This window comes from Corvus kubaryi, unplaced genomic scaffold (assembly GCF_017639235.1).
Source record: "Corvus kubaryi isolate FWS band 111438036 unplaced genomic scaffold, C.kubaryi_AGA036_p1.0 split3-73, whole genome shotgun sequence".
Classification (NCBI taxonomy): Eukaryota; Metazoa; Chordata; class Aves; order Passeriformes; family Corvidae; genus Corvus; species Corvus kubaryi.
The window spans coordinates 29,599,315-29,612,337 of NW_024582091.1; the positions used below are offsets into that span (position 1 = coordinate 29,599,315).

Genomic DNA, 13,023 nt, shown 5'->3' on the forward strand with positions numbered 1-13,023 from the left:
ATCTCAGGGACAGCACTTTGCTAGCTGTAGCTATAGATTTTTTTTTCTGTCAGCTCAAGAGCACCAAACAGGGCTGTTTCTCTTATCTGCTGCAAAGCCTTGACTGAGCAACCATGTGTCTGCTAACAATGTACTGAATATGCAGATCCCCAAAAAATCTTTATTGTATGTAACATAGCTTTGACAGGTTGGAAGGGACTATGGAACCTTAACATGTATGAATTAATCTGCAAATTCACAGGGAGAAAATGAGAATTATGTGATCTAATGATACAAGAACATATGGGCAGAAACTGAGAATGTGTAGAAATTAGGGGGGATTTTTTGGGTATCATAGCAGGGAGGTTCCAGAACAATTTCAAATAGGTTAGTGGGAAGTGAAAAAAAGCCCTAATAATGCTTGCATGAGAAGGATTTGCCAGATGGAATATGGGATCTGATTGTAAGCAATAATGGGGGTTGGATTCAACAGTTTAGGACACGCTCTCCATTCTGATTGCCTCATGTGCCTGCCTTGGGAGTTGACTCAATTGAGAGCTCTTGGAGCTCCTGAAATTTGGCCTCTTGTTGCCAGCAGCAAATGTGTTACACTACAGAGAACCCTGACGTGAAACAGCCATGTCACACTCCCTCCAGACAGCTGGCATGGTCACTCATGGTGATAACTGCAGCTGCATAGTCCTTGTTTCTCAGGGTAGGAGTGCTCCCCATTTGTATTGCCAGGAGAAAAGGACACCATCTGGGAGGGAATTTCTACAGGAATATATTGTTAGATTCAGCAGAAAAATGTGAAAAAAGAATCCAAGATGAATCAGTTATTGTAACCTTGGTTCTGAACACACTGAGCACAATTAGCCTCATGTACAGTAATAGAGAATCAATTACAGCAGACAGCTGCTAATATATTAAATACTTGCACACAAACCCAAAAACACACATGGCAGCTGGCAGCTGGTAGGGCAAACCAACAAAGAATATTGAAAGGTAAAAGTGGGGAGGGGAAATTGATTTTACAAGCTTTTCTTTTGTGCTCCTCCTTTTTCTATTAAGATCATCCTAAAGGATATGTCCTTTACCACTTTCTTGCCAAGTAATTGATATAAAATAACAAGAAATGAAGCCCCCTTATGCCACAGTAAGGATGCTCACAGGAAATTAGAGCAATGTAATAAAAGTGTTTTAACTTCACATAAAAATCTCTTTCCTACACAGATGAGACTAAAACAGATTGCAGGACTCATTCTACCTTGCACTTTTTAATTAGACAGACTGCTGGTACCGCAGGGGTACTGAACACAGGCTCGTTTTTTCTCTACATCTTACGGCAGAGGCAACAAAGGGAAACAGAAGAGAAAGCAGCACTCCCATCCCTCCCAGCACTCAGGAAAGGAAGATAAGCCATTTCCCACAAACATTTTGCCCTAGCAGGCATGTATTTAGAAAGGACAGGCTATCATTAATTTTTTCTAATTATAGCATTTGAGAAGCATGAAATCATGCAGCTTTGTGCAAAATCAGTATTTGCCTTACAGCTGCCTATGTCAAGCTCAGAGATTTTTCCCAATGCTATCAGTTTTCTCCATAAGTTTGTTTCGTTTCACCAATGAATTCCAGGAAATCTATTAAGTTTCCTAAATTTTAACAGAATTTGTGGTGACAGTTTTCCAGTAAACCTTCCTCATTTTTCTCCCCTGTAGATAACCTCAGCATCTAAAAGGTAAGAAAGCTTAGGAATTTCCCACTGACTACCGTTTTACCAATTGAACTGTGCTCACCAGTAAATATCATGCAAGAACTGGAAGAGAGGGTGCTGCTGTATGACAGACAGCATTGATCAGTATGTCTTACATGGAGTAAAACAAGCAAGCAGTAGAGCAGAATCAACTTGCAAATACAGAAAATGTGTCATCTTCTCATCATGGTTTCTATGCAACATTTGCAATTCAGCATAAGCCATAGTAATGGACAGCATTTCATCTGAGTTAGGTCATATTGAGGGTGCAAGCAAGCATCAGGAATTGAGAAGTATGGCCTTTCTGCCATGCATGAAATGACAGGAAAAACTTCCTTTGACTTCTTTGTTTTCACCAAATGGCAAGGAGGGCAGTGTCAGGTTTTTCACTGTTGCTCAGGCTACACACTTCACTTTTCATCCCAGCTGTGTTCAGAGGGCAAGATAGGACTTTAAGTCATCATTTAAGACTTTATCTTCATGGTTTGCCTAAGAAATAGCCGGAGGTCATTAAATTGGGAAGATAATGCAATCCTATGGTAGTGGACAGACTTGCTGCCCAGAAGTTATCATCATTACTGAAGCTATCCAGCACCCCTTGGTGTCCTTCTCAGCAAGAGAACCAACACTTCTGCTCAAGTATTCCAGCTTCTGCAGTTGGTGAGCAGGGAAGGCACACTAAACCATATCTCAGTGGTTTGGGTCCCTTTGGAGATCTCTTTAAAACTGAGAGATCTGGCAGGATACATAAAGGTTCAGGTGAATTTTTTTTATCTGTTTCAATGCAGTCTGGAAAACTCACAGCAGCCCTTCTGGTGTGTGATGCCATTTGGTGTTACAAAGTACGGTGTTTCACTCTTGGGGGATGCTTTGGTTTCTGTTGATAAGCAGATCAAGCCCTGAATCCTAAAGAGATATCTTCCTTGTAGGCTGGGACAAAAATAGTCAGCAGTAGTTTAAGTCACAGTGCTGATCCAAGACAGAGTCAGTCACATCCTCGTGGGTGTGATCCAAGGCAGTCATCAAAGAGCACAGTGAGCTATGACTAGGATGCTGGCTCCTGTTACTATTAATAAAGTAATATGGCTGTAGCATCCAGCCATGCAAGTGAAAGCACTGTGTGAACTCCTAGCTCTCAGAGCCCTCCCTCAGCCTTCTGGTACTGCTGCTGGCTGGAGAGTGTGTGCATCCCACAGTGCAACTTTGCACTAGGTCACGGTGAGCTTCATTTGCTATATTGGAGACAAAAATAGAAAATTGTGGAAAGAAGCTCAGCCTCTCAATCAATTTATCAAACCGAGTGGAAATGTCTGTTTGCTATATAAAAGATAATGAGAGAAATTTGGTTTCAACTCCCTTCACTCAGCCTGCTCAGGTATTCATGTGTGAAATCAGCCAGGGGAAAAAGCCATAAGTTGGTGAAAGAACACCTATTGGCCTTAGCTTTGATGAGCTGTGCAGCATATGCTACAAACTGAATTAGTCTGGAAAGCAGAGTTCACTGTACTGCACAGACCCACTGATGGGAAGGAAGAAGGTGGTGGGAACTGCCTCTCTAGAGAGCATGGATGGTATCAGGAGAAATATGGAACTGATGAATTCCCCCTGATAAGTACATTTTTCCCCCTCTTCATCAGTGTGATTCTGAGGAGGTCACTTTTCTCTGAGATTTAAAACTTGAGCTAATGGACCTGATTTCTTTATCCATTTATGCCAAAATGTGGAGAACTGCCTGATGAGGTAGAGAAAAAGGTAGTTATTCCATTTCATACTTTATCACTGAATATGTGAAACATGGCAATTATAAATTTTCAGTTAGTACTTTAAGAAAAAACCTTTTGAAAGACTTAAAAAGCACAGTTGGGTTGCCATAGGCTAGGAGCTAGGGTTCGTACTACCTACCAAGAGATTCAGTCTGTGGCTGCTGTTCTGAAATACAAATGGAGTGCTGGAGTGCTGCAGCTCAAATAGTCTTCTCCTGCAACTATTTCCAGTTCAATGGACTGAGTAAAACAGAATTTGCATTTTCATAACTGTTATAATAATGTTCATGTTCATTATCATAACGGCTGAGCGAAAACCCAAAATTAGCAAATTGTTGAATTCTTTTGTCTGTGTGGGCTTTTCTGCAGATTCACATCTGTCTCATTTTGTCACTTAGGATACTGTTTTGCCCTGGTGTCAGTGGTAACATGGACATGGACATCTGTAACAGTCAGAACTACTTGTCTGCTGATTCCCTCAGCAGGAGTCAGTCAGTCGGCACAGCCTTCCCTAGATGTGGTTCCTTCCATGCCTTTTTTGGGCTTTCCCTTCTAAATTCATGGCCTGTGTACTGAAGAATGGCTCACTCTCTCTAGAACCAGGCATGAATCTACTACCTTCTAAACAGTCTTTCTTTCTATTTTTTTTCTTCTTCTGTTGCTGTCTAATCACTGTTCAAGACAATGAAATCAGATGCACTCTTGTTTCCCCATCAAGAAGCTTCCTTTCCTCCCACCTTTCCAAGCAGATTACTTTAAAGCATAAGAGTCTCAAGAGGAAATAGTAGAAGTGTTTTGCCCATAGTGATTTAAGGATATGTGAAAGACAGGTTTCACATGGACAGACAATAAAAAGTAGAGGATAAAAACTAGTAGGGAGTAAATTTTGAAAGGTTTAATAGTTCATTCTGGATTTTTAAAAATCCTGAATTTTCAGGTGCCTTTACACTCATCTTCTTTATTTTAGAAACCTTGTGATGCTTGACTTACTCGTAATTTTGATTCACTTGCAACAAAAATACTATATTTTTTGTGTTTTCATAATTTTTTAACATTCGTGAATATCATTGTATGATCCATATTGAACAGTATTGATTGGGGAATCATTTATAGACACCCAGATGTCAGAGCAGAGCAGACATGGTGAGATCTGTAGGGCTGATTTAACTATTTTATTTGACTGCTCAAAAAAGCTTTGGCAGATGCTTTTCATGTCAGTGATGAAATCTGAAATGTTGTTGTAAGTAAGGCACTTTCCCTGCAAAGGAGATCTCTGCCTTCTCCTCAGAGGGTGATATCCCTGTTCCCCATTTTTATTCTGTAAACTCATATTTATTCAGTAACCAAGTGTTATTATCTCTTTTAAATGGGTAAGAAACTGAAGATCATCTAAAATCATTGTGGTTCACAAAAGAAATTCACAACTTGAAAATCAAACCTAGGGACTCAAGAGTGTTAGATCATTGACCCCACCACAAAGTCATCTGGTCTCTCCATAAGCTTCATGGATAAGGAAGTTTATTTACATAGGTACCTACATGTAGAGACAAAATCCATAGTAAAACTGTTTAATGATATAGAAACATGAGTTGATTTTCAGTCTGTTGAAGGTGTGTGACACTCATTCGCTAATCTGAGCTAACCAGTTTCTGACCATGTTACTCCTTGAACAACTTACAGTTATCCTGCTTAGCAGGGAGGGAAGAAGGATTTGGAGAGGCATACAAATCTGGATATTTAAAAAATAATTTTTCTTAGAGGAAATATGTTTCTGTAAAAAGAGATCATTCAGTAAAATGAGCACAGTATCATTCTCTAGTAGCTTTTTAGGCAGATAGAGGAATTACACACTTCCCAAGAACCTACAGTTTGGAACTGCAGTTCCACAGAGCAGCAATGAAAAGTGATCTTCCCTCACTTCATTCCTTAGGAATAGCTCTTTCTGCTGGTTTTGAATGTGTTTTGTTTTCCTGTCTATTAATAGCAAATCTCAGTAGATGAGGTTTGCAGCTCAAGATAAAAAAAACCTCCAGGACATACATAGCAGTAGAGCGTGCCTGGAAATCTTCCATAAATTGTGGATTTCAGCTGGAGTCTGAGTACCACAATACAGTGAACAACAAATTTTCTTTTTGGGGAACTAAGTCTGCATCTTCCCATCACACTGCTGGATTCACTGCTGTTCTAATAGGAGGCAAATACCCATTTATTTCAAAGGGGTTTGGATCAGTCTGACAGGGTATTGACAAAAACCAGGGATTTGTCATATACTTCAGTATGTATTTCTGTGTTAACCTCACTAACTACCCTTCTACTTCAGTGCTGCAGAGAGCTGCTGCACAAACAAATTCAGCCTGAACCTTGTTTCTAAGGAAGGTAAAAATGAAGGAATTGTCATAGGACTGTCAGAGTCCAGGTCTCTTTGCATTAGCTGTGCACAGATACCAAAGACAAATGATTCACAGACCTTTGTTTAGATTTCCCCAAGCTATGCCCAAACAATTTCTCCCAGGCTGGAGAGCTGCCACTAGGGAGGACACTACCATGGAAAGAATATTATCAGTCAAAAGAGCCCACTGGCAGGAAGCCCCTGAGAGAGGAATGAGAGGTATGGCCAGGAGGAGAGGAAAATGGTAGAGCTGGAGCCATGAACTAAAGCAAAAATGAATTTATTTTGTCTGGGCAGCTCCTAGAACAAGAAAAAGAGCACATTTAGCTGCTGGAAGTCCCACAGATTCCTCACAGCAGGACACAAGGCAATCACAAATCTGGCTGGCACTCTGGCTATGCAGTGGACCAAGCCAATTGGCTGGCTAGGGTGAGAAATTCAAGCATAAGGTGGGAATGAGGGACAGTGGGAAACCAGGGATGGGAAACTAGATGCATTTGGCTCCTGAGATTTGCTTGAACATAGTCAACTTCACTGCTGCCAAGTGATACTCAAGGTCAAATGCAAAGTGAAAGTGGGGAAGAAAGTGCTGAGAACAAAATTGTACAGAAAATGGAGGGAGAAAAATCAACCAGAAGTTGCTTTGAAATTATTAACTTTGTGTTTGATTTGTGTTTGATTGCCACGTGGGGGAGATCTAAGCTTAAGCAGCCCTATCAGAGCAGTGTCACATGGAAGAAATCCTTCATCAGTGCAGGGTGAGGCTTGTCACTGTCTCTGTGACTGGTGGCACAGCTGGGTGGTTTCATCAAATTGTGCCGCCAGACAACACGTGAGGACCTGGTGACATACATGGAAAAAACAATTAAAAGCTGATGAAAAGCAAAACTCTTCCTACCCTCTAATCTTTCTGACATGCTTTAAAAACTTTCCTCGTTATGGTACTTTCCCTGTTAAACATGCATACTGGATGTGGGAAACATGCACACAGATGTACCACCATGGGTTATATGTCCAAAGTTTTCAGAGATACTGAGGATTCTGCAAAAAGGCCACATGCTTCCTCAGGCAGGAAGTTGGATGCAGGTTTTGTAGGTTTATGAAATAGTAACAAATTAACACCACTACAAATTTAGCTTAAGTAAAATTTGTTTTCTCCACAATGATAATTTCTTTAAGCATAAAAAGAAGAACTGCTCAAAAACTTCCAATATAATATAGTCCATTCTGTCCATTTTGTGCTGTGCTAAAGTGATCCAGAGGAAACAAATGGAGCATCCATCAAGGCAGAGTCAGTCAGGATTAACAAACAGACTTGCAGACGCCTTTACATAAAATTGTGAAGTACCTCACGGAGCACCTAATAGCAGGTTGCAGGTAGTTGATGGTGTTCAGGTACAGACTCCTGACAGCTGCAGAATACAGGCACTTCTGGAAGTTCCACTGAATACAAATCATTTATATCACCAACAAGGTGGCTTTGCAATTTGTCCTTCATGGTTTCCCACACACAGCATGCATGAAGAAATAACTTGTAGTCTAGGATCAGCAGACAAGTCATATGGGCTTAATGCCATTTTTGTGTCCCCAATAGCCAGAACCCAGTATCTAAAGCTAGTACCCAATGGTCTGTGCTTTTGAAACCCTGTCTTTGCCTTTAGCTTTATCTGCAAGGGCTAACAGGTTGCCAAAAATGTTCTTTGTGTTGTATTTTTAGTTCAGACATGAGTCTGTATATGTCAAAAAATTCAGGCTGACCTCTGATCTAGTGAAGCTGTGTGCCAAAATATGTGTACTTGAGCTTTCAGTTAACTGCCCTCCCTGTGTACTTTCAAACCTCATGATGTTGACCCAGAGCACGGTTCACAGCTGAAGTTCATCCTGTCCAAACTCACACTGGATCTTCTAGCACCTCCTTTCTGTTCACAAGCAAGAGAAGCTGCAGATGGGGTAGTTTTTAAGTGCCTTTTTAAAAATATATCTTTAAGTATATATAGATGTATATATTTATGTTTTAAATTGTTATTGAAATTATTAATTAATTATATTTTTATATTTCCAATAGCATGTTAGCTTCACAGACATGTAGTTTAGCTGTAACTAACTTCAGATTTGTCCGCTGCCTGTCTGACAACTGTAGATGAAGGTACCTCACACTGGAGCTGGAGAAACATGGATTCGGAGGAGTAGCTGGCTTATCAAAAAGCATGAAAAAAATCAATTTTGGATCAGTGACCAAAACTCAGCTTTCCCAAGTCCCAGCGGTCAATACTTGACATGCCTGGCTCAGGGGAAGGCACCAATTAGCTCTTGGTTATGGAGGACAGGGACATTGATGGGAGTAAATCAACCTTCAAAGAGTCATTCCCATAAAAATTCAACATCCAAGTGATAGGGAGTTTGTTCTGTGCAGTGCATGCCAAAACAAGGATCTGTCACTACCCCTGTCCGTGGGTCTTCATGAACTCAGGGTAATTGGCGCTGTGTCTAATGACTCTACTGTTATTTCTGCTCAGTTTTCAGGACTTTACTTGTTGTCATTCTTCACTATCCTTGTTGGGCTGATGCTCTACTCCTCCACATCCACGTACGTAGCCCAGGATCCTCGGGTGTACAAGCAGTTTCGAAACCCTTCCGGACCTGTTGTAGACCTGCCAGCCACCGGCCAGATGGAGCCTTCGGTGACATACACCAGCCTGGGGCAGGAGACAGAAGAGGAGCCCCACGTTAGAGTTGCTTAAACCCACGGCTGTTGATCGCCTACTGACAATGGAGCTCGTATATCCATTATCTCTGTATTGTACATAGAGAAAGGTATTTACCAGGTGCAGTTACACTGGTGAGCTGCAAGGTAGCAAACAAGGAAAGCTCATAAAAACACAAATTAATTGTTCCAGGGTGTTCCTTGCAAGGAGATGCCAGTCCCTTGTTTACGAAATGAGTGGCATGTTTTCAACACAAACTACTGTGTATGAATCAGTTAGTGTCAAACTACCTGTGGACGGTATTCAATGTATAATATGAAATTACAAAAAAGAAATTCACAGAAGGGTGTTTTACACACAGAGTGGTATTATGCCTAAGCCACACCAGTTGTGGAAAAAACGCCTTTTTACAGCAAATACACTTTGTGCAGTCACTGTTAATTTCTCTCTAAGATTTGTTTGTTTGCACAAAGCGGATGGGTTAGTCATGGTAGCAACAGCCTGACACATTTTTGCTAGCACCTTGGATTTGGTGAGGGAAATAAAATGAGTTCATCTGTGCTATCTGTCTAGTTGCCCTTTCTAGGTAATCTGATCCATGAATCCAGAGAAGGGACAACTTAAAATTTCCGTCTCTATTCTAGGAATAGGTATAAGGTGAGCATTTTAGCCTTTCTATATTTGCAGAAGTGAAGTACTCAAGCATTGACCTCTCTATGATCCATGGCAGATTTCCTAGTGGCCGAGGTTCTGCATCAGGTGACAGGGAGTCAGTTTCTCTGTAGTCGTGACTCAATACAGATTTCTTACTTTTTAAATTTTAACCTGTAGAAAGAAAAATGCATTTTCTAGTTTCCTAAGTATTGTACCTCTCCATGGAAAGATGACATATCATGTGGATCAGGGCACTTATTTTAGATACTCAGTGCATCGAGGGCGCCTTCTGCTGTTCCAGTTTGCTTAGTCTCCTGTGGTTCATTATTCTAACAGTAGCTATTTAGAAATGTGTCAGTTTTTTCACCAAAACCCACAAATTGTAAAAATCAGGAAGATTAAGCGAGGAATTCACGAGCAGAAAGACTGGACCATCTGCTGGTGTTCATTTTACTGGCAGGGTGCAGCCAATTATTTTTCATTAACTGTGAAGCAGAAGAATTCAGCAGTTTTCTTACATTCCTGGGGATGTGTGAAAATAGTGAGGGTGTGCTCCACACTTCTGTATACAACTGTACTTCTGCCTCACAAGCCTTATCAGAATGGGGGAAAATCTTAGTCACCACCATGAAAAAATCCATCTTTGCCTGTGTGTTTGCTCTTCTGAGAGCCCAATACAAGGAAATTCTTATTTCAGTATCCTTTATCTATTTTAATTTAAAATTAAGGAAGAAGAGATGTTCCTGTGTCTAACAACAGGTGAGGGACCTAGGAGAACTTGGTTTTATTCACTGATCTGCCACATCTTTGCATGGATCCTTGGGCATGACTTACCTTCTGTGTGGCTGAGTTTCCCAATCGGTATATACGGGAATAATGACATTTTACCTACCTCACAGGGGTGCTATGGGACCAAGTTATTTTAAAATGCTTCAGGATCTTCAGAAAGAAGGAATTTAAGAAGTACATAATAGTGCTGTAAAAGTGTGCATACATTCACTGTATTTGAAAATGGAGTTTACAGCATGGCTGATGAATATTTTGCTTGTGGGCACAGAAGATGAATTTGATTTGAATGTTATTCTGCTGAAAAAGACTGTTTCAAGCAAAAATGTAGGCCTTCATGTTTGAAAAATACAGCTTACCTATTTCTATTTTAAAAAGAAGAAAAAGATCAATCTATACACTGGAGATTATAAAGGTCACACAGTTCAACCAAGCAGGATGAATTTCTGCTGCGGTAATATTCATTTTTTATAGTCCTGTTCTGCTTTAATGCAGAAGGAACTTCCCCGAAGCAGACTGAGAGAAGTGTGTATATGTGTAATATACATGAAGTGGCAGATACCAAAATGCTCTTGAACAGCAGAACTATGCTGTATCTTATTCTTACTGTGGAGAAGAGGTGATTTCTTTCCCGCTGTGTTTAGGCTGTCTGCCATGATCCTGCTGCACCTGAGGGAAGGGTCTGCAGTATTGCCAAATCATGCCCAAAACTGGCCCAAAAGCTTTGGTTAAGATGCCTTGGTACTAAACTAACAAATGTATGATTTTTTTCCCCTGCCTTCTGTTTTTTTAATCTCTTTTAGCACTCATGTTTCCAAACTTTTTTTCCTTAAACTATTGAGGATTAAAAAAACACAAAACAAAAAAAACCACTGGATTCCTGCAGAAAAACAGTCTGTATCCTAGGGATATTAAGGAAAGTTTAAATCAAAAAAATAAAAAACACACAAGAAAGATTACCTGACACTTCAGGGTAAGATCCTTGGGTCAAGCCCTGTGAGAGCCTCGACTTAAGGTAGATTTTGTACATTCCCCAGGAGAAGGGGGTCTAACTACAATCATGGCTCCCTCAGGTACCCAGAGGCACACTGCTGGGCATCTGTCATCTCAGTCTTTTTTGCTACCTTTTGTACCAATTAAATACCTTTCTCTGAACATTAGTCCCCATGTTGGTCTGAGAACCTTGAGGATTGTGTGCGTGTCTATTTCATGTTTACAGTTCCTTCCTTTTGCATAACTGTTTTGATTAATTTCTTATTAGTATTTATTTTTAAGCCAAATGTTTGTAGTCCTTCAGCCTCCCCCTCCTCATTTTTCTGACACTAACTTGTTGATGTTTGTTAGAGTCTTCTGTAAAACAGCTGGGCAGGAGGCAGCTCCCAGCCAGGTCATGAGGCTGGGAGTTTCTCCTTACAAGGGGTTGCGATCCACGGGTGGCTGAGAGGTGCCACCTGGAGCAATTTTACCAGGCTATTCTAACAGGCTCTGCTGTACAGGAATAAGTTATGAATGTTTCAGTGTGCACTGTGCAACCAGCCACCATCCCCTGTGCTACCCGTGCAGGAGGAGTTTGATGTGCAGACAGGGGGCTGCTTCACTGGCTGTGTTTCCCGATAAACAAGGTGGATGCTTGGATTAGCACCAGTACGCTAGTCCTGGATGGACCTCGAAGGAAAACAGTAGTATAGCTTTACAAATGACTGTGTTGATTGAAAAACTGAGGTCTAGTGAAGGAAAACACTCCTTCTACCTGCTTGTGTTCTGCAGTCGGAGCCCTCAGTGCGCACCAGCAAAGGCTCAGCTATCTAACGGCAGCTACTCTCCGTGTTGCGTAGGACGTCTCTAGCTCTGCATAGCTCCTTGCCTGAACAAACCGAAACTCTCTCGTACTGCTGGCCCTGGGCAGCCCTTAGCAAGACTGATGTAATTTTCTGCTACCAGATGAAAACCTTCACTGGGAGACAGACTTGTCTTTGTTCCAGCTATAAAGTTTTGAAACACACAATGATAGACCGAGCAATTGAAAATTTTGCACCACTGTGTCATAAGAAGAAGTTTCAATGTATAATGTAGAGATTGCTAACTTGTGCTATTAACATTTTGACAAGCGTGTAGTATCGTTTTCTTTCCTTTTTTTTTTCTTTTTTTTTTTTGAAACCATTTAGTATTCCTAAGCTAGCTACAAATATAAATTTTACCCCATGGGTAGGATTTTATTGTTAAATGCCATAATAAAGCACACTAATCTTGACACACAGATGGAAGTATGAACCAAAACCAAAACCAGGCAAACAAAATCCCAACCCCAAATCCTGCATTGAGAAGCTGAATAAACCTTTCTCCATTTTGATATTTGCATGCACCTATATGGACTGGCTGTGGCAATGTAATGCCTGTATAATGTTTTCAAATAAAAAAAATAAATGCTTTATGAAAGCAGGGTTATTGGTTTCTTGACTGTTTCCTTTCTGCTGTCTTAGCCTAAAATGATTTTTCAGAAGTGTAAATCTTGAATGCAGGGAATAATTTTTTGCTGTGCTGAGGACTTCTTTCCCTTGTGAGGTGGTTAACCTAGAACTCTTTCCAAGGTGTCTAAGAACAGATGCTATTAGGCATCCTCAAGTATCTTGCCTGGCCCCAGAGCACTGGTCCAGAAGGATAAGAGGACTCCTGCATACTCATATCTAACCTTTCCCTAGGGCTAGCTTAGGGAATCAGGCTATCAGCCTGGTAGTTACTGCTCTCATTTGGAGACAAAAGCATTCTCTCCACTGCCTCCCAGAAATTATTAATTAGTCTAGAATTAATCTGGGGAGGTTAATCAGTGTAGAATTAATCTGACAAGTGCATGATGTTGAAGGGTTTCTCTGGCAGAGTGCCTGCAGCTGCCTTGCCCAGCCCTCCCTCCCGGCTGCTCTGACCTGCACTGTAACACTATGCCCAGCTGAGTCCTGAAAAGAAAGGATTGAGAAAAAATTTAGGCATTGAGGGGAA

At 40.9% G+C, this 13,023-nt stretch overlaps 1 protein-coding gene across 1 annotated transcript in view; it reads left to right on the top strand.

The window, feature by feature from the left end:
* SLC35F1 (solute carrier family 35 member F1) overlaps positions 1 to 12,470 on the top strand; it is a 230,614-nt gene extending 218,144 nt beyond the window's left edge. The window contains exon 8 of the mRNA XM_042016858.1: positions 8,401 to 12,470. Within this exon, the coding sequence (XP_041872792.1) occupies positions 8,401 to 8,625 (225 nt within the window). The 3' untranslated portion in view covers positions 8,626 to 12,470. The remainder of the gene's footprint in view (positions 1 to 8,400) is intronic.
* The last annotated feature ends 553 nt before the right edge of the window (positions 12,471 to 13,023 follow it).